Genomic DNA, 22,502 nt, shown 5'->3' on the forward strand with positions numbered 1-22,502 from the left:
GAAGGTAGATTCTTAATCACTGGGCCACCAGGGAAGTTCCTTAAGTTCTTTTATCATTGTTTCAGTTGCATACTCAAAAGAAGCTGAGATGAATGTGTGTGTAATCAGTGAGTTAGACAACAATGGCATATGGTATATGACCTGACACACTTTTAAAAGACCCTAATTTCAGTTCAAACAGGCAAGTAAACATTTCTAGCTACTTGCTATGGACTGAATAGTGTTCCTTCAAAAATCCCTATGTTGAAGCCCTAACCTCCAATGTGCATACTTGGAGATAGGGTTAGTAGGGAAGTACTTAAGGTAGAATGAGCTGGTCAGGGTGGGGCCCTAATCTGATAAGACTGGTGTCCTCATAAGAAGAGGAGGAGACACCAGAGAGCTCCATTTGCGTGTGCATGAAGCAGAGGCCGTGTGAGGACACAGACAAGATGGAAGAGCAGTCTCACCAGAAGACAAGTTCGATGGCACGTTCAGCTTGGACTTCCCAGATCCAGGACCGTGAGAAAATACATTTCTGTTGTCTAAACCACAAGTCTGGGATGTTCTATTCCAGCAGTCTGAGCTGACTAATATATTCCTACAGATAGCCGTAAATATGGACATGATTTGCTTTCATAATCACAAGCTGCTGGGTCTTAGGACATCAGGGCTATGTGTAAAATAGTGGCTAGAAGAGACCTGAGCTCCCTTGCAGACCAAGCAGTCTAGGATTCTAATTACAATTAAATAAACAATGTCAGTCTGGCTAGACTGATTTACATAACCCCCCTCTTACTGTAATTCAACTTCTATAGCTTCTATCCTGGCACAGCCATTTGCTATCCATGTTGCCCTGCTCACATGATCTCACCTCTCTCTGTGCCTTAGTTTCAGCAGCTATAAAACAAGGATAATAATATTCCTCCCTCTCAAGCTTATTGTGAAGATTACATGAGATTAAACACAAAACAGATACATGTATCTTATGGCTGAGTCCCTTTGCTGTTCACCTGAAACTGTCACAGCATTATTTTTTAATTGGCTCCATCCCAACACAAAATTTAAAAGCTATTAAAAATAAATAAAAAATAAATGCAGAGTAGAGCTTGACACATCGTGAGCACATACACATATTGCTTCTTCTTTTCTGATTTCTTACCATCGCCGTCAGCATCATTATCATCACTACCGCTATTGAAAGGAATAGACATTTGCTTTAAGAAATGCTGCTGCAGATTTTTTAGGAAACTCTGGAAGCAAGGATGAATCAAAGGGCTTAGTTCTTCTGGGCTCTATGTTCAGGGCTGGCATTCAGGTGAGCCCAAAGTGATGGCAGTATGGAAGGGAAATGTCACTTCCCAGCGTGTCTTCACCTGCTGCTTTGTTATCTCATCCAAAAGTAGCACCAACGATATGTGTAAGTAACTTCCAGTAAGCGCCTACAGTGTATTATGAAAGAAAACCAGGGTGCTTTAAGACTTTCCTGAAAACTGACAATCAAACTCTCCTTCACTTTGCCTCTGACATAGAATTCTGGGAGGAAGAAATGAAGAACTTAACCTCACAAGGTTTGATTAGGATTGCAGGTAATTTTCAAGGCTGTTATGGGGCTGTAGAAATGGACTAGGAACCAAAGTCCTAAAAGTGCCCAATACTCCTTTAGTGTCATCACAATGCTTGGGGAGTCGCTTGACCTGTCTAAGCCCAAGTTTCCTCATCCCTTCATTCTGTCTGCCCAGACACTTCACGTCACTGGATGGGGACCAGATCAAAGTTCTTTGTAAACTGACAAATATATACAAATATATATATAAAATCACATTGCTATAGTTTCTAAGTCATGGCTACAAAGCTGTCTGAAATGGACAATTTCCATTTTGTTTCTGATTAACCTTCAGACTTCAGTGACTGAATCTAAAATACAAGAACAAGCATAAAATTTGACTGGAAATTGGGGAAGAAAATGCCTTTTCTCTAGAATATTTCACCAGTGACTTTTTTTATGAGAAAGTAAACACGGTCCATCAATGTATTTAAAGTGATTTCATGACATTTCCTTATTCCAATTCAGATAATTGGAAATGTCACATGCATAATGCTAATTTATGAAAAAGGAAACCACAGTTTGTGGCAGTGAGAAGCTAGTACAACTGACAAAATTTCTGACACAAAATTAATCTTCTACATTTATGAAGTGATTTCTTTAAATCAAACCATACAGAAGTAAATCTCTCCATTTAGTTGAAGATAAAAGATGGTAGTCATGAAGCTGCTGAAGCTCCTTATTTTATTTCCAGATTTTTAAATCAGAAAATTCCATTGAATATCATTTCTTTGCTGACATTGAGCTCTGAATGTCGATTTACTTAAAAAAAAAAAAATTATCCTTGATTTTAGGATTCCCTGCTTTGTTCAACTGATGAAAACTGAGTTAGCATGATGTCATGTGAGGATTCTCTAGTATACGAAAATACATAGTGGCCTAAAAGAGGAAAAAAGAGAATAAGAATTATTGCTGTTATGTTGGAACAAGCATAAGATCAAAATTAGAGTAAGCCTATGCAATTCTTTACAATTCTGGACAGTTTCATGAAGAACTTAGTGTAGACCCGCATTTTATTAATGCCATTGAAGCTTACATCTCTCAGATTTCTCTCATTTGAAAAGAGAAACCCCACATTTTCAGATCCTGGGGAGTGAGATAAAGGTTTGCGACCACTGAAGGTTACTGCTGGAAGGAACCTCAGTGGTCTCTTAGTTTTTCATTTTACTGATGAGGAATCAATGTCCAAAAAGGTAAAGAGATCTATTAAAAGCCCTCAGGCTGATTTTGGTGTATCTTTTGTCATGTATAGCTACGCATTCCTTTATTTTAACCCCAAGACCTTTTATTACACAAATAACATATTATCCCCTATCGCTGCCCATAGAAGCCCTCAGACTGGTTGGTGGCAGTGATAACAGGACCCAAAGCTTTCAGATGACCACATCGAGCATTTGGGGTGGGAAAAGGTTTTTCAAGTTAAGACACTTGAACTTTATTTGAAATTCAAGGAATTTTGATCAGAATCTAAAGAGAATTACCGATGACAGATTCTTATTCTTTCTTCCTACCCTTTGGAAACTTTGGTCTGTTTTTACTCACCTTTCGGTTGGAATGGGTTGAAAGTCTTTTCGAATCTGAGTTTGACAGATGAATCTGATAACTTCTGCTGCACCAAAGAAAACCAAGTCACTTAGGCATTCAAAGTATTCTTTCACGTGCTTCCTTATTCCTTCACATTCCCTCAGAAGATTACAAATACTCATCTTTTCTTCTGCCAAATGTGCTTTGAAGACGAAACTCTCATTTTTGTCACCTACTCAGAGGACAAAAATCTCATTTTTGTCACCTAATTTGAAAGTGAAACTGCTGCTGCTGCTAAGTCGCTTCAGTCGTGTCCGACTCTGTGCGACCCCACAAACGGCAGCCCACCAGGCTCCTCCATCCATGGGATTCTCCAGGCAAGGGATACTGGAGTGGGTTGCCATTGCCTTCTCCAGAAAGTGAAACTGGAGGAGTACAAATGGAGAAGATGTGAAACCCTCGCTGACCACAGCTGCCTTCTGAAAACTGAACACTTTATATTAGAAACAGGGATAAAAAAAACACTGTTGGGCATCTTTACTTTTGAGTTTGTTTTATTCTACTTCTGAGTGTTTTTCTTTATTTGATTATCCAGTGAGGAAAATTCTGACTCCCTGTTTTGTAGGATGGGGGGGTGTCCTGTCTTACTTTACTAAAGGTTTATCTTCAATGCAGTCACACAGGCTGTAACTCCTTCCTTTTTTTTTAAAAAAATTTACTTTTAATTGGAGGATATATTATAAAATACTGTGCTGGTTTCTGCCATACATTAACCTGAAATCAGCCATAGGTATACCTAACATACACATGTCTCCTCCCTCTTGAGCCTCCCTCCCACTCCTCTAGTCTGTCACAGAGCACTGGGTTTGGGCTCCCTGGATCATATAGCAAATTTCCACTGGCTTTCTATTTTACATATGGCAATGTGTATGTTTCAACGCTACTGTCTCAATTCATCCCACCCTTTCCTTCCCCTACTGTGTCCACGAGTCTATTCTCTACATCTATGTCTCCATCGTTGCCTACAAATACACTCATCAGTACCACCTTTCTAGATTCCATATATATGTGTTAATATTTGGTATTTGTTTTTCTCTTTCTGACTTACTTCGCTCTGCATAATAGGTTCTAGGTTCATCCACCTCATTAGAACTGACTCAAACGTGTTCTTTTCTGGCTGAATAATATTCCATTGTGACATTGTGAAAAAGACACTTACTCCTTGGAAGAAAAGTTATGACCAACATAGACAGCGTATTAAAAAGCAGAGACGTTACTTTGCCAATGAAGGTTTGTCTAGTCAAGGCTGTGGTTTTTCCAGTAGTCTTGTATGGATATGAGAGTTGGAGTATAAAGAAAGTTGAGCACAGAAGAACTGATGCTTTTGAATCATGGTGTTGGAGAAGACTCTTGAGAGTCCCTTGGACTGCAAGGAGATCCAACCAGTCCATCCTAAAGGAAATCAGTCCTGAATATTCATTGGAAGGACTGATGTTGAAGCTGAAACTCCAATACTTTGGCCACCTGATGCAAAGAACTGACTCACTGGAAAAGACCTTGATGCTGGGAAAGATTGAAGGCAGGAGAAGGGGACAACAGAGAATGAGATGGTTGGATGGCATCACCGATGCAATGGATATGAGTTTGAGTAAATTCCAGAGGTTGGTGATGGACACGGAGGCCTGGCGTGCTGCAGTCCATGGGGTCGCAAAGAGTCAGACACAACTGAGTGACTGAACTGACTGAATAATCCATTGTACATATGTACCACACGTTCTTTATCCGTTCATATGTTGATTGACATCTAGATTGCTTCCGTGTCCTAGGTATTGTAAATAGTGCGGCGATGAACTTTGGGGTACATTTGTCTTTTTCAAAAATTATGGTTTTCTCAGCTCACTAGTGGGATTGTTCAGTCATATGGTAGTTTTGAAAAGTGAAAGTGTTAGTCACTCAGTCATATCTGACTCTTTGTGACCCCATGGAGTATAGCATGCCAGGTTCCTCTGTCCATGGCATTCTCTAGGCAAGAATACTGGAGTGGGTTGCCATTCCCTTCTTCAGGAGATCTTTCTGACCCAAGGATGGAACCTGGGTGTCCTGCATTGGCAGGCAAATTTTTTAGTTTGAGCCACAGTGGAAGCCATGGTAGTTTTATTCTTAGTTTTTTAAGGAATCTCCATACTGTTCTCCATAGTGACTGTATTAATCTGCATTCCCACCGACAGTGCAAGAGAATTCCCTTTTCTCTACACCTTCTCCAGCATTTATTGTATGTAGATTTTTTGATGATGGCCATTCTGTCTGGTGTGAGATGGTACTGCATTGTAGTTTTGATTTACATTTCTCTAATAATGAACCTTCTTTTCTTAATAGCAGAGAATGATTCATTAATTTCACATTTTCTGGCTCAAGGCATTTTAGTTCTTCAAGACATACAATTAAAATCACAGAGCATTAGAACTTCTGCTTTGAGTAACTAGTCCAACACTGAATTTTTACAGTTTGAGAACATGAGACCAAAAGGTACTAAGTGACTTTCCTATGATCACACAATCAGTTGGTTACAGAGTCAGAAATACAGGGTAGGTCTCTCAATTCCTGAGTCATGGGTCCTAATTCACAGCACCTTCCAGTGAAATGCAGACCCAGGAAAATCACTTTAATGCCAGAAGCAAATTGCCTCATTGTTTCTTTATTTCAAAAGTTTATATTATCCCATATTAAAAAGAACTCTAAATATCTATGTATTTTCTTCATGCACTTAGGTCAATTGATTTTTATCAAACACAGAAATTTCTGCTTTAGAATCCTTTCTGAAAGACCCTCCATGTCTTACTGAAAGACAAAAGTATGAGGTAATGTCAAAAATATGAAATAGGGAGGCAAGTACTTTTGTTTCTAACTATATGGTTCCTTACACGGATTGCACATTTGTGGCAAAGAAAACAGAAATCCTGTCTCCATACAAACGTGGCAGTTTGTGGACTAAAGAGCTAAAATTGCAAGGGATAAAGTTAGTTATACCAGCATAAGAAAGAAAATTCAAAGGGAGAATTTTTTATATTAGAAGTTAGTGAAGACTTTCCACTCTGCTTTTCTAGAGTAGGAAAAGGGGTCTGTAGGAGATCCAGAAAGTTAGGCAGAGAGAAAGACGCCATCGATTCTAGATGTTGGGAGACAAGTCAGACTACAGCAAGTGATACACTTCAAATGAATTTGCTCACAAGAACACTGCAGACCCCCATGCCTGAGCATCTTTGAAGCTTTCCACACATTTGCATTCATTCATTCATTCATTCACTCACTCACTCACTGAAAAACTTTCTGGTGAATATTGAGTGTATGCTGGACATCGTGCCAGATACCAGGAATATAATGGCAACAGAAACTAAATGGGTTTACACCAAACTGGGCCTGTTGTGGGACTGTGTAAAAAGTACAAAACTTCACGAACTGCCTCCATGGTAGCAGGAGATAATTACCTTTGATGCCTGGTCCCAGCAGCTTAAAGGAGACAACTTGTTGAGCAGCAGCTGTCGCAGCTATAGTGCAAAAAAAAAAAAATATTGAGGAGCTACCCATATGCAGTCATACATAGACATATCAAGAACAAAACTAGTAAAATTGTTATTTAGTAATAGTATTTCCCAGCTGTATTTAATAGACTGTAAGCATAGGGATCTGATGAAAGGATTTTTCTTTTATGTCTTTTCTTATAAACAAATCTAGAATGAAACAAAGAATGACAGTACCAAAAGCTATAATAATTCAGATTCTAGACATTAGTAATTGGCAATAATTGCTAACTTGAAGTTTATCTTTGAAGTGAAGAGTCTCCTCACTGACTAAATGGTAAAAACCACAGAATTATTTATTTTTATTTAATTATTTCCTTACAACCCTTCCAATCCAGAAGAAAGCAAATTACTTCTTTGTAAACAGGGGTTTGGAGGCATGTACAACAACAATTATAATAATTACAAAATATCCTTATCTTCTTATTAAAACAAAGGCTACATTTATTAACTTACTATCTTGACTTCTCCCGGCAGAATTGCTAAAAGCTTGGAAAAATAATGAAAGTAGTATAAGTTTTTTTCTATTATCTTTTACTTGCATTAGTCATCCTTCATTAAGAATTTTATTTCATGTTAGAGGCTATAAAATATTTACTATATAAAATTCTAGAAACATAGAAATAAATAGACTTTTCCAGCATAAGGGAAGTTTTTTTTGCTGGCTAATTATACCAAGTCAAAATTTGAAAGTAAAATCAAGTTTCCCCCTTTTTTCTACAACGGTCACATTGTATGCTGTGGTTGATTCACTATAGCTCCATTATCAGCAAAGAGTGTTTAGTTTCTTTGTATCCTGACTGAACCTGCCTTTTATAAAATTATAGAACTTATTTTATGAAAGCACCCATGGTCTAACCTCTTATATATGAATAAGGATCTTAGAACTGAAGGGGAGGGATTAGATTCCTGGATTAAAGGAGGAAGAGAGAAATGAATATACATACCTTACTATCCAAGAGAATTCCAAAACATAAGATGAAAAGACCCTTTAAATGAAGGAATAAAGCACATATATTATCTCTTCCATTTCCAGAAAGAAAGTTTTTATATTATTACTATTCTATTATATCCTCCAACATTGAAATTATTTCCTTGTCTGTCCCCCTATTGGCTGTGGGTTCCCTGAAGAGAAGGATACTATGAAACCTCCACAGTGCCTGGATTAACACAAAGTACTCAAACATTTTTGTTGTTGTTACTAATTAAATTATTGAGTAAATAAAGTTTGAAACACATGTGGAGCTTCATGTTCCCCTCTGTGTCATCCTAAACCCCAAATAAAGAACTTCCATTTGCTTCTGTGTCTTAGGCTTTCTTTAGACATTAAACAAATGCCAACTCAGCATCTTATGATGTCAGCCGGCTCTGAAGTCCAAGGCCAAGTGGAGGAAATTGACTATATCAGCACGCTTTCCATCAGGTCCAGCCCCTGGGGAATCCTCAGCGGCATCTTTCTTGGACCCTGAAACCCTCCTCCTGCTTGGAGCATCCTCAGCTGGTGCCTATTCAGACAGCGTGTCACCAAAGGCCGGGCCCTGGATGAAAGCTCCCTACACCTGTCCCCATGAGGTGTGTGCTCTCCATGACAGTCCTTGGGCCACCACCTAAACGTACCCCAGTTTGCTGAAGTAGGTGGAGAACCACCTGCTTTCTGGAGGTATTTACTGAGCACTTACTCTGTGCCAGGCACAGTGCTAAGTGCTGAATGATCTCATTGAACCCTCGTATTTACTCTAAGATACAGGTAATAACTGGGCTTCCCAGGTGGCGGAGTGGTAAACAAGCCACCTGCCAATTCAGGAGACGTAGGAGACCTGGGTTCCACCCCTGGGTGGGGAAGACTCCCTGGGTAGGACATGGCAACCCACTCTAGTACTCTTGCCTGGTGAATCCCATGGACAGAGGAGGCTGGCAGGTTACAGTCCACGGGGTCTCAAGAGTCAGACACGACTGGGCACCACCACCAGGGCACACAGATAATAATATTATCTCTGTTCACCAGATAAAAGAATTGAGGATAGAAAAGTTAAATAACTTGTTAGTGGTCACACAGTTGGATAACATGATATATTTGAGTCCAGAGCTATTTTAACTCCAGAGCACAAACATTTAACCACCAGTACCCTGAGACATTGTCTAGGGTAGGAGACCCAACCAATGTTCCTTGAACCAGGGTTGAGGGCTCTTTTCCAGATTCTCCAAATCTAAGGAATATTTTGCCCGCCTACTCACTGAACACTCCCTGACCATGACATGTAAAACCCGTGCTTGGTAGCAGAGGTCCGCAAACCTTTTCTGTAAAGAGCCCGAGAGTAAATATTTCTGGTTTTGCAGGTCATCTAGATTCTTACAACTGTTCAGCTCTGTCCGTGTAAGGGAAACAGTCACAGACCTTGTGTAAATGAACTGGCGTGGCTGTGGTCCCATAAAACTTTATTTACAAAAACAGCGCTGCCTGCAGTTGGCCAGGCTCTGCTCTGTGGCACACTAGGGACTTCCTTGGCACCATTCAGACTCAAAAAGTATTCTTGATTTATTTCCCTTTCCCTGTGTGACTTCATAGAGATCAGCACAAGACGAAGACAACTGAGTCAACAGCAAGGAGGTGAGTGTTAGCTACGTGAATTCGAACATTTAAAGCCCTGGAACGGATTACTGAAGACGCCTAATATTCTGCCTCAGTATGAGAATAACTATTGGGGAAAAAATGGAACTTTTTCTTCTGTTCACTGTTGCAGTTCACTCCAGACTCCCTGGAGGCAGGGAGATGAGATCATCTCCAGAGTGGTCTTCCCATCCTCAATTCTCTACACTCCAGTTACCTGATTATACTATAGGTTATTCTCATTGTTCTTACCTGGAATGCATTGAGAAATGCAAAAATAATGTGCCAAGCCAGATTCCGGCTGTCCACCATTGTTGCTATGCCGAAACCCCAGGTGAGCCCCAGAAGAGGGGTCAGGACGAGGAGGCTCCTCCCTATGCGCATGACAGTGACCTTGTTGTCCTGGGCCAGCCTTTCTCCAATAGCTGGCCTCCAGAGCTTCGTGAGAACTAATAGCACCACCGCCAAATTTACAGCCACAATAGTCAGGGCAGGAACCGCAAAGGCCAAGAGAGGCTTGCTCCCATTGGACCAGTTAAGCCAACACGCATCCTTCCTTTTGTAGCCATTGCTGGGCTGCGTGACCGCAATGGTGACGATGGATATAATGAGAGGGCACCCGTAGCCCAAGCAGAACCCAACAGCCACCATCAAAGGTGTGGCCATGTGATGGAACACGAAGATCACCCGATATGCCAGCAGGAACCCGAGCAGAAGCATCCAGAAGAACAAGGAGAGGTAGAAAAAGTGTGCAAAGAATACGGCAGCTGTGCAGATGCCAGAAGAGTTTGCCGTGGTATCCACCGTGGCGGCGACAATAAACCAGACGTCTGCAATCAGGAGGCACAGAGCTATGTTCACTATGCAGATGTGACGGCTGTGTGAGGTTTGGTTTTTGTTGACCCGCTTCCAAAACAGACCTTCGATGGTCAGGCATAAGATGAGACTTCCGATGGAGACCCCCAGCCCCACAAAGGTGATCCATTTCACAATGGGGACGATGGCAGGGGGGACAATGGGGGACATCAGCACGGAGAAGGAGGTCAGGTGAGTGCAGCGGCATGTCACCGAGTTTGCAGTTTCGTTTGCTAGCTGGCAGCCGGTATCTCTCCACTTCAAATGACTGAAATCCCAAAACACACAATGAGGTTGGCTCAGATTCAATTTCATCTTAGAAAAAGTCAGGGAAATTTCATTGATGGAAGAGTTGGGGATAATAACGGATATCAAGGGCCCATTAACCTGAGCATTTGTATTTCTGGCAGTGGGTAGAATGCTCCCCAGGGTCAAAGAGGTCATGCTGATGATAGTATATGGAAGGTGCTTCTTGAATTGTCCTGGGTCAATAGACACATGGCCTGTGATGGGACTGGGGGTGTTTTGGGGGGGAAATTCAGTCTCATAATTGTAACCTTGATTGCTGAGATTTGCAGATACTGGAATCCCTCTCCAGTTAATGAAGTCTCGAGAAAAATTCAGAGGCAGAGCTGTCGAAGGTACCAGAGCACTGATGTTTTCCAGTGATGCTAGTAACTGGGAACTGGCATTCTTTTCTTTCTGCAGTAACACTGTCCAGTTGGCTAGTGAAGCTGAATTAAGGATGTGATCAGCTATACTGATGACATTCTGAAATACAAGGACGAAAGTCAGTTTGGATTTTGAGTAAACTGGTCAGAGGACTATATGGATGGATAGTCACTAATCTTAAGCTCAAGAAAATTGCCGAGAGAATTGGCTCAGTCGAGGATCACACATTAAAACTTAGCAGTGAAATACAGCATGGTGCTCCACACAGGGAAAGCTCTGGGCTAAGGAAAAAAGATCCACAGAATCATGTCAGTTCCAGGTTGAACACCTGCCAGGAATTCATAAACTAAACAGGGTTTAGGCATGAAGGAGAAGAATGCTGCAATGGGGGCTGCAAAATGTGCATTTTCTTCCTTCTGAGATAGCAAACAGGACTGCACGACTCCTCAGGCTGAGGGTCCAAGAGTGAGATGTTCCTTGTAACTACTCTACCATATTATGTTTATTTATTTTGCTAACATCAGAAGTTCTAAATTCATGTCACAAATGTTCAAGCTTTAATTCATTTATATTTATGACATTAACAGAGGAAACTAAAAAGCAAAAATTCTTAAACCCTGGACATGCAACAAGGAAGGATTGAATCTAGTTGTGGGTTTTAAGGGTCAGTCTTAATTTAAGACGTTCCTTTTCCAAACATCCCTGAAAGGCAGTGTTTTCTCTCCCAGGAGCCTCACTCACTCTTAATGGCTCTGGTCCCCAGGCATCTGCTCTAGGCATCTGTCACTCTAGCTGAGACTCACCCTGAACCCTCTGACTCCTGGCTCAAATCCCATAGTGGGTTTCTTTTACTGCTTTCAGCAACCTCTGCCTTCTTTTGGTTTGTGTTTGTAGCTCTATTTTCCCCTTTATTTCATTTTTAACTTCTTTTGTGTGTCATTTTGTTTTATTTGGTCTCATTAATACATAGTCAGTCTTTTTGAAAAAAACAAATCTGAGCATCTTTGTTTCAGGGAGTTTAACTTATTCACATTTAATGTCACTTCTGACATATAACGTTCACCTTATGTAGTTAAGGACCATTGTGTGATTATGTAACAGTATACATAATATAAAACCCAATTTTGTAAAATATTATATGCTTTAACATAGAAAATGCACACATCCAAAATTTTTGGAAGGATATTTATTTAACAAATAGTTATTGAGTACCTGCTGTGCATCCCTTGTCAATCTTCTCGGCACTGAGATAACATCTAAAATGTAAGCAGTGGCCATTCTAGAGTGTCAAGATTACATATCACTTATTTTTCTTTTTGTTTATTTGTATATCTTATAGTGAGCATGTCTTATTTGAGGAATTTTTAAAGTTAATTTAAAAATATCCAAACTAAACCATGAATTCCCCACTCAAGAAATGGAGTTCTTAAAATGCACTAAATTTAATATACTAGAGTCAGAGTTTACAGCCATGGGAAGGAAAAACTGCAGACTCAATATTAAGTATCAGAAAGTTGGCACCTGTGTCATTCAGGGTCAGGCAGGGCAGAGACTTACACCTTTCCTTTAGCCAGGTGCCACCCAGGCGGCCTGCCTGGAGGCAGCCCCCTCTTACTTTGTACACACATAATTGACCCCAGGGGTTTCTTACACATTGCAGAGGAAACAGCGAAGCTCACACAAAGACTGTTACATGGCTCTTTGGCCCTTTTCAATAGCATCTTATCAAGTAAGGCTTCTGCCATTCCTCTTACCAGATCGAACATTTAAAGTGAGCCGTTCGAGCTCACGCAGACTTTACCTCCATTGTCAAATTGGACACCATGAAGCTTTCTTTCAGAGATGAGATATTGCCCAGAATTGACACCACGGAAGCCAGGTTCCCAGCTGTGGTTGACGGGCTTTGCTGAATGACCATCGCAAGCTTCTGCACCAGAGACGACACAGCTGCCTCAGTGTCAGTATTGCTGGCGAGCTCACCTAAATTCTAGGAACAGAAACGGTCACATTCTAGGACACAATGTAATGCTTGTGCTTCATCAGACTTAAATCAGCGTCATGGCCACATATAACTAACTCTTGTATGGTGCATGATAACCTAGGATAATCATATAATGATGACAATAACGCGGCAGCGGCAGTCATTCAGTGCTTTCTGTTTCCCATACACTGTTCTAAATGCCTCACTGGGGATTCACTGATTTTGCCCTTTCGCTACTGTTTAAAGGAGGTACCATGATTATTTTCATTTTGATTAAGGAAATTAAAATTTGAAGAGTTTCATTAAAAAGCATTTTTACATAAATTCATACCCTAATTATACAGAACCTGAAGTTCAGTGAGATTCAGTGACTTTCTAAACAGTAACCCACTAGGAAGCGGAAAGGCATGGTCTGCTTGGCACTAAATGGTATATCCGTTTTTACTATGCTGAGAAGTCCCTGTAGAGCAGGGGTCCCCCTCCAGAATCTAAAGCTTGATTATCTGAGGTGGAGCTGATATAATAATAAAAGAAATAAAGTGCACAATAAATGTAATGTGCTTAAATCATCCAGAAACCATTCCTCTACCTCCCAGTCCATGAAAAAATTGCCTTCCAAACTGGTTCCTAGTGCCAAAAAGGTTAGGGACCAGTGCTATAGAGGATTTAAAGGGATGTCTGTGGAGATTTGACTACACTTGGTCACTGGAGTTGGGGTTTTACTTTTTCCTTGAGGCTTCCATCTGCTTCCACAACACTGAGCTAATTTGGAAGGCAGCTAGAAGGGATATTCTCCTTACTCAAAGACTGTCAACCCAGGAACCCAGATCCCTCTGTTTTCCTTTTTACTCTTCTCAGCTGACAGAGCTGTTCTCTGCCTCAAGCACCTGGGATCTGCTTGTCCTTATACCCTGGGGTGGCCTAGTCCCAGCTATGGTTATGTCCAGAGCTTGAAGCAAAGAAGGCAGGGAAAAGGATAAGCCCCAGAAGTCATCTGCTCCAGCCTCCCTCCCAAGTTTACAGATGAGAAACTGAGGTCCAGGAAGGGAGCAGTAAACCTTCCACAGTCCCTTGGTGAATACCATGGTGGGTTCTCTGTTTCTGAAGCAGGGTATCTGTCTGGGACTGAAGCCCTGTTCACTATGAAGTTCTATTTGCAGGATGATATCTGTGAACTGGTCTTGGAGTTCCTTTTCCACACCTGAGTTTTAACTCGTCACCATTTGCTTCCATTTTTCTATTTATCAAGCCTTAAGTACTTGAATCTTCCTAAGAGAGCATCATATGAAGGTCATAGCCATAATCAAGTGACCACGTTTCTAGTTCAACACTATTGCTACCTGAGGGACCATTAGTCCCCTAGTCTCTACTTTTCCAATCTATTGAAGGAAATCGGCAAGGTGCATGGCCCTAGAGAGCCATTGCAGTTCTCTCATTTTATATGGTTCACCTCTGGCTGGCCCACTCCCTACCCCCATTTCTAACACATGACAGCTTCACTTGTGCTAAGGTTATGGCTTCAGACTTAACACCTTCGCTTAGATCTTCAATTCCCAGGCTTTCTGGATATAGTTGCTGTTCTGCCATCTATGGTAGTCCTCTACAGCATTGATTCATGCCTCTGCAGCACCCTCCCCCCAAAATCATCCAATCTGTCATTTCTGGCATTCTCAGCTGCCACTTAGGCTCACTACTCATGGCTACACTCCCTGGGTTCCCCAGGGTCTGACGTCATCGACATCTGACCAATGAGACAAACTGATACATATTACCTACCTACAGGAGGGTTCACTGGAGACACCCACTGCGAAACGCAAAACCAGGGCAAATATGCAAAGTGGAAATGCCTTTTTTTTGTTTTACCTTCTTCAGTTCTTCCAGCTCAGAGAGCACACACATCTCCCTGAGGATACGCCACCCAGAGGATTGGCACCTGACCGTGATGTTTCCAATGTAGCCGCGGCTACAGGGAAGAGTGTACTCGTCATTCTCAGACCCAAATCCAAAGGCAATGCTGTTACACTGGGCTGGAAAAAAATAGAAATAGAGAAAAGAATAGAAATAGTAGAAGAATGTCTTGACACTCTCTATAAACTATGTATTAATAGCAGTGCTTTAGAATGTTTTGACACTCTCTATATAAACTATATATTAACAGCAATGCTTTAGAAGTCATATTTTCAGAGCCAAACCTAGGCAAAATTCAGGAGTAGGAGAAGTTTATCTTTGATGTCCAGCTTTACCCCCATCAGTCCCTTTTCCTCTTTTCTGATGTTCTGCCCTCCCCAAGTCTGGCCCCCTTTCCCTCCAGGTATGTAATCTAGGCCAACAATAGGACTTTAAGTGAGCTATCAAATAGTAAATATTTGCTGAGAACAAGCCAAGGTGTGATCCCTCCCAGAAAATATCTACCCTCTTTAAGGGAATGCTAGAATACCAGATAAGCTTCAAGATACTATGGGACAAAGTAGGCATGATAGGGTTAGAAGACAGATAGTTGCCATTTGGGGGTGACATGTCCTACTCTGTTCCCCTTTAAAAGCTTCTCACATCATGACCAGACACTTAGTTCCCCTTGCACCAAGCCCTTCATAATATGTTCTTACCATGATTGTGCCTGGGAGAAGGAAGAACCACAGGGACTGTGGTTTTTGTTTCTTTTCCTCACTGCTCTGTCTTAAGTGTCTAAGCACTTTGTACACTTAGTAAATATTTGTTGAATAGGTGGTGAAAGTGGCAAAAATCTTGGAAAGAGAGATTGAAATTGAATGCAAAGAATTTTTCAAACATTTGAAGAAATGAAGTGGAGTGTGTGTGCCTGCATATTTCTGTGTGTGTTTGTGTATGTGAAAGACCTGAAAAAAAATGCATTCTTTCCTGGGTCCCTTGGATTATAATTTAGGAATGGCATCAGCCCCAGGGCTCTTTCAACATGGACACCAGTAAACTATTGCTGAGTCATTTCCAACAGAGCTGCAGTGAATCAGTCTTGCATGACACTTACATTAAGAATAAGAGGTCATATCACCCATGAGCAAGAGTCTGAAATAGTCAGCTGAAATTGAGTTTCATCCTGGTGGGAGTTGGGGAGGAGGGAACAGCTGCTTGATAAAGTCAGTCTTAGAACAATTCTGTTTTGGGAACATCTCCAATACACAATCTCCTAATTAGGCTCCCCTAACCTACTTCCCTGGAGCTTCCCAGGTGGCTCAGGGATAAATAATCCACCTGCTGATGCAGGAGATGCAGGTTCAATCCTTGGTCTGGGAAGATCCCCTGGAGGAGGAAATGGCAGCCCATTCCATTATTCTTGCCTGGAAAATCCCATGGACAGAGGGACCTGGCGGGCTACAGTCCATAGGGTCACAAAGAGTCCCACATGACTGAGTGTCTGAACCCATATACAGGCAACCTAATTCTACAGAATCCAGCATTACCTTCTCCATACACTCTGAAAGAGTCTTCTTCTAGTGCATACAGCTGGCGCAGATATGTCTTAGCCTTCTCAACCATCTGCTCAATGCCCGACAGGAGCTCATATGTGTTGCTGGAACCAACAACTTCATACCCAACAACGATGCTTCCATCTCTGCAGTGATGACGTGGAAAGAAAAATGAGATTTATTTGTTCAGTCTCTCAGAGCTTACTCTGTGGGGGTGACATTAGGTCTGTAGGAATAGACCAAACAGATTTGATTTTTGCCTACATGGAGCTTACATGCTGATGGAGAAGGCAAAGAAAATAGAAACAAATAACCACTATATATAAATATATATAATTCTAAATTTTGTTAAGTGTTATAGAGACAAGTTCAGGGATAGAGTTACAGATATAGAAAACAAGCATGAATAAAATAATATTAAAAAAAAAAATACTAAAAAAAAAAAAAAAAAAAGAAAAAAGAAAACAAGCATGGTTACCAGGGTTTAACATGGGGGCAAGGACAAATTGGAAGCCTGGAAGTGACATATACACACCACTATATACAAAATCTTTCCAAGATTTTAGGAAGAGATTGAAGGCTGGAGGAGAAGGGGACAACAGAGGATGAGGTGGTTGGATGGCATCACCGACTTGATGGACATGAGTTTGAGCAAGCTTGGGGAGTCGCTGATGGACAGGGAAGCCTGGCCTGCTCCAGTCCATGGGGTTGCAAAAAGTCAGAAAGGATTGTGTGACTGAACTGAACTGACATATAAAATAGGTAACTAATAAGCACCTACTGCATAGCACAGGAAAGTCTACTCCATACACTGTAATCACCTATATGGGAAAGTAATCTACAAAGGGCGGATAAATGTATGTATAACTAATTCACTTGGTTGTATACTTGAAACTAAGACAACGCTGTAAATCAACTATATCCAATAAAAATTTCAAAATAAAGTTTCTTCATCCAGGTCTTTTAAAAAGCATATTGGGACTTCCCTGGTAGTCCAGTGGTGAAGAGGCCACCCTGCAATGCAGGGGATGCAGTTTCCATCCCTGGTCAGAGAACTAAGATCCCACATGCTGTAGAGCAGCTAAGCCCACGTGCCACAGCTTGAGAAGCCGTGTGCTGCAGTGAAAGATCCCACGTGCTATAGCTAAGACGTGACACAGCCAGAAAAAGTCCCTAAAATAAGCTCGGAGAGCTCTAAGATTTGGGTCTGTACAATTAGGAGAATAGCATCTCTGGAACTGAGGTGGGGAAGATGGCAGGAGAAGAATGTGAAAGGTTATGATGGGGGGAGATGGAAGACCCCCATTTTGAACCTGTTACATTTGACATGTCTACTAGAAAATTAACTGGAGATGTTAATAGGCATTGGATATTTGAATTTGGAATTTAGGGGAGAGGTTGAAGTCAAGTAACACATGTAGAACCCATCTGCATACAGATGGTATTTGAAGTTATGAAAGCCAGTGAGATAATATATATTAATTTAATCCTGCAATTCAGTGAGGGTTAGGTTTAGGATTATTCTCATTTTATAGGTAAGGGAACAAAGTCCTAAAGAGAAGTTGGGTCAGGTCATAAATTATTAATTGATGGGGACTTCCCTGATGGTCAAATGGCTAAGACTCCAAGCTCCCAACGTAGGGGGCGAGAGTTCGATCCCTCATTAGGGAACTAGATCCCACATGCTGCAACAAAGAGTTTGCATGCCACAACTAAAATGATCCTGTGGGCCACAACTAAGACCTGGTGTAGCCAAATAAATTAATATTTCTTAAAAGTTATTAACTGATGGATAAGAACCTCTGGCTCTCTTAAGCTCATTTTTTTTTCTTTCTTTTTTTTTTAGATTAAAAAAGAAATTACTCCAAAGGTCAAATTCTTAATCACTTCATTGAACTAACATTGAGGTACATTGAACTCACAATAAATAAACCTGAATACCTTTTTAGCTTGTAACGGTCACAGTATTGTTTCATTGATATGGCTTTTCTATAGTGTTTGAAAAGTATTTTTCTACCTATTATTTCGTTTTATGTAATTGACTTTCAATCAGATTTCATAGCTATTAATAGTTCTGTTTGACAGATAAATAGAGCGAGAGATTAAGGTTTACTTTAGATCATACATGCAAAGAGTAAGACCCAAATAGTTGCATTTTATAGACAAGTCCACGTCTACTGTGATTTTGTCTATGAAATATTGGAGACAATTTGTAAGATAGATAGAAAATTTGGTGGAATATAAATTAGAAATATAAATAGAAAACCAGGACCAAGGAAAAGAAAAATGTGAATATTGAATACAAAACTGTTGACTACTTTTCAATTTTGTCTGTGAATTCAATAACGACAGTCAGAAATAAAAGTTACATGAATTATATAGATCTTGATATAAGAAAAAAGAAGCAGAGTTTTTCCTAGCACTAAATTTTAAAGAATATTATACATGTGAGCCTTTTTGTAAGTATATGAGAAGACTTAAAGGATGATGGTCAAAACAATATATTTGTAACAAATGTTACTGAAAATTTCCTGTAACTATTCTTTAACTATGGAAAAAAATATATAAGAAGCTAAATTCTCTGACATCTAAGTCACTTCCTCTAGCAGACTAGAAATAACTGGTAATCAATACACACATGGGTAACCAACCAAATAGCTTTTGAATTAAAGTATAAACAAAAGGATAATTTACTAAATATCTCTCTATTTGCTGTAGACCATGACTACTGGGCTTTGAAGTATGGTGCATACATGATATCTACACAAAAAATTTAATATTTTACTCAAGGAGCCCCTTCTGGCTCCCAGTTATACAACATTACACCCTCCCTGCTGAGGAGCAAACCCATTCCTTCACAACCCACGACCCTCATCCCCACCCCTCACCCCTTCCTGTTCATGCTTTCCTGCTTCTTTCCAAGCTCTGCCCTGCCATCTGGGTTTCTGATTCTAGTTTCTGATTCATAGTTTTGAGAATGACATTTAATATATATGCTTGCAAAAACATTTAAGTGAGAATATAGGCTTTCTTCTTCAGACTTTTTCAAGCATCCAGACTTTTACCTAGCTTTAGCGAGAATCCTACATCAAAGACCAGTTCAGACCTATTTTCTGTCGTGGTCACTTGGAAACAGCATGAGACATCCTACTTGGCTCTGGGGAGGCCCTTCTAAGACCACTGTGGTACTTACCGAAACTGGGTGACTCGAACGGATTCAAAACCCTGGATTTCTTTGTATGTTTCCTTTAGCTTTACAAAGAGAGCAAAGGGCAATGTGTTGATCTTTGTCCCCACACAAGAAAGACATTTGAGCAAAAAAATGGATGCAGACAATAAATAAACCAACTGAAGCACTGAGCAAAGGAAAGAGACATGGCGTGAGGTAATTGTGTGTTGCAGAAATACTATTAAAATGAGAGCAGAGAATGAACACTCACACACCTATGCACACATATACACTGCAATTTTGAGGTAATAAAGAACGGAGAAGCAATTGCTTAGATTAGAGGATGAACTGGGTGTCAGACAGTATAATAAAGTCACCCCAAGCCCATCTTTTCCTTCCGCTAAATAAGCCATTTATTTCAACAGATGCCTAAACTGAATCTGCTTGTGAAGTATTTGTGCATGCCTTCAGTTAGGACCACACCTGAACCACCAGCCTAGACAGAGGTAGTTTTACGTGACTTCAGTATGAAGTCCAGAATTTTGGAGAGGAACTCTCTTTAGCTTCTAACAAGAGAGACTTCTTTAAGGAAAAAAAAAATCCCAAATGTTGACAATTGCACTCAGATCATGAAAACATTCTTTTGACAAATAAAAATCAGAAAATAATCAATAAGGCTTGGTTTAATATTACGCTAATGAATGAGCAAAACCACACACTAAACGAATGAGAAGAGGTCAGCTGCTTAACACTCCTTGAAAGAATATGTTTAAAATATATTCCTTGTGGGCAGTGTAACTGCTGTGTAAGAATTAATTGAAAAATGAATAAAGAATATGTGTTAAATAAACATGTTGAATTAGAAACATCTGAACTTATAAGTTCTTATATAATAACGGGCAAATGCTTACCTGCATTTCAATTCCAGTGGCATATTTGGCGTACATAGCAGAAGATGAATCCAAAAGGTCTTCTTTAAATTTTTCATTAATTTTGAAAGTACCCCAAACCTCTATGGAAAATAAGAAATTTACAGAGATAAAAATCACTTACTTGATAAAGCATAAAATTACAAAAGTCTAATTCAGTCCATCTATTTGACAGTGGTACTTCAATTCTTTTTATTTTTTGGTCAATTTCTTTTTATGATGAATGTTCCCCTAAAGTAAGTAATGCAGGAAGAAAAATACTTCTCTTTTGTGGCTTTGGAACATAATGGGAAATTGCAGTAATCAAGACTACCTTTTGTTATAGTTCAGTGGCTAAGTCATGGCTGACTCTTTGATATTCCAAGGACTGCAGTACTTCAGACTTCCTTGGCCTTTACTATCTCCTGGAACTTGCTCAAATTTATGTTCAGTGAGTCAGTGATGCTATCTATCCATCTCATCCTCTGCAGCCCCTTCTCTTTTTGCCTTCAATCATTCTCAGAATCAGGGACTTTTCCAATGAGATAGCTCTTTGCATCAGGTGGCCAAAGTTTTACAGCTTCAACATCAGTTCTTCCAATCAAAGTTCAAGGTTGATTCCTTAGGATTGATTAGTTTGAACTCCTTGCAGTCCAAAGGACTCTGAAGAGTTTTCTCCAGCAACACAACTTGAAAGCTTCAATTCTTTGGCACTCAGCCTTTTTTGTGGTCCAAATCACATATCTGTACATGACTATTAGGAAAAAACCTAGCTTTGACTATATGGGCCTTTGTCAGCAAAGAGATGTCTCTAGTTTTTAACATACTGTCTAGGTTTGTCATAGCTTTCTTTCCAAGGAGCAAACCTCTTTTAACTTCATGGCTGCAGTCATCATCCACAGTGATTTTGGAGCCCAAGAAAATAAAGTCTCTCATTGTTTCCACTTTTCCCTTTCTATTTGCCATGAAATGATGAGACCAGATGTCATGATCTTAGTTTTTTGAATGCGGAGTTTCAAACGAGTTTTTTTACTCTCCTCTTTCACCTTTATCAAGAGACTCTTTAGTTCCTCTCCCCTTTCTGCCATAAGAGAGGCATCATCTACATATCTGAGGTTGTTGATATTTCTCCTGGCAATCTTGATTCCAGCTGGTGATTCATGCAGCCCTGCATGTCACATGATATACTCTGAATAGAAGTTAAATAAGCATGGACAATATACAGCCTTGACATACTCCTTTCCCAATTTTGAACCACTCCATTGTTCCATGTCCTGTTCTAATTGTTGATTCTTGACCTGCATACAGGTTTCTCAGGAGACAGGTAAGGTGGTCTAGTATTCCCATCCCTTTGAGAATTTTCCACAGTGTGCTGTGATCCACACAGTCAAGGGGTTTAGTGTAGTCAATGAAGTAGATACTTTTCTGAAATTCCCTTGCTTTCCCTATGATCTAATGGATGTTGGCAATTTGACCTCTGGTTCCTTTGCCTTTTTAAAATCCAGCTTGTACAGCTGAAAGTTCTCCTTTCACATACTGCTGAAGCTTAGATTGAAGGATTTTGAGCATTCCTTTGCTAGCAAGTGAAATGAGCACAGTTGTACAGTAGAGTAGTTTGCACATTCTCTGGCATTGCCCTTCTTTGGGATTGGAATGAAAACTGACCTTTTCCAGCCCTGTGACCACTGCCAAACTTTCCAAATTTGCTGGCATGTATAGCACGTTAACAGTGTCATCTTTTAGAATTTGAAATTGCTCAGCTGAAATTCCATCACCTCCACTAACTTTGTTCATAATGATGGCACTTAGGTCCCACTTGACTTCACAGTCCAGGATGTCTGGCTCTAGGTGAGTGACCACACCATGATGGTTATCTGGGTCATTAAGACCTTTTTGGTATAGTTCTTCTCTGTATTCTTGCCATCTCTGTTAGGTCCATATTGTTTCTGTCCTTTATTGTGCCCATCTTTGCATGAAATGTTCCCTTGGTATCTCTAATTTTCTTGAAGAGATCCCAAGTCTTTCCCATTCTATTGTTTCCCTCTATTACTTTGTATTGTAAACTTCAGAAGGCTTTCTTATCTCTCCTTGCCCTTCCTTGGACTCTGCTTTAGATGGGTGTTTCTTTCCCTTCCTCCTTTACTGAGATGGGGTGCTATTTCCTCTTCCAGTGGCATGG

At 40.3% G+C, this 22,502-nt stretch overlaps 1 protein-coding gene across 8 annotated transcripts in view; it reads right to left on the reverse strand.

Moving 5' to 3' along the window:
• Positions 1 to 2,245: 2,245 nt before the first annotated feature.
• Positions 2,246 to 22,502, reverse strand: part of ADGRF1 (adhesion G protein-coupled receptor F1) — a 44,928-nt gene continuing 24,671 nt past the window's right edge. For 4 of the 8 annotated variants that reach the window (XM_065912117.1, XM_065912118.1, XM_065912116.1 and 1 more), the window contains 10 exons: positions 20,327 to 20,427; positions 19,440 to 19,498; positions 16,241 to 16,392; positions 14,667 to 14,830; positions 12,624 to 12,809; positions 9,548 to 10,921; positions 7,635 to 7,676; positions 6,595 to 6,654; positions 3,128 to 3,194; positions 2,246 to 2,464 (listed from right to left, as the gene is read on the reverse strand). In XM_065912117.1, coding sequence (XP_065768189.1) covers positions 2,376 to 2,464; positions 3,128 to 3,194; positions 6,595 to 6,654; positions 7,635 to 7,676; positions 9,548 to 10,921; positions 12,624 to 12,809; positions 14,667 to 14,830; positions 16,241 to 16,392; positions 19,440 to 19,498; positions 20,327 to 20,427 — 2,294 coding nt within the window. In that variant the 3' untranslated portion in view covers positions 2,246 to 2,375. Of the gene's footprint in view, positions 2,465 to 3,127; positions 3,195 to 3,247; positions 3,342 to 6,594; positions 6,655 to 7,634; positions 7,677 to 9,547; positions 10,922 to 12,623; positions 12,810 to 14,666; positions 14,831 to 16,240; positions 16,393 to 19,439; positions 19,499 to 20,326; positions 20,428 to 22,502 lie in introns of those variants that run through there. The other 4 variants (XM_065912123.1, XM_065912122.1, XM_065912119.1 and 1 more) reach the window with 3 other exon arrangements.

The sequence above is a fragment of the Muntiacus reevesi genome, chromosome 20, assembly GCF_963930625.1.
Source record: "Muntiacus reevesi chromosome 20, mMunRee1.1, whole genome shotgun sequence".
Classification (NCBI taxonomy): Eukaryota; Metazoa; Chordata; class Mammalia; order Artiodactyla; family Cervidae; genus Muntiacus; species Muntiacus reevesi.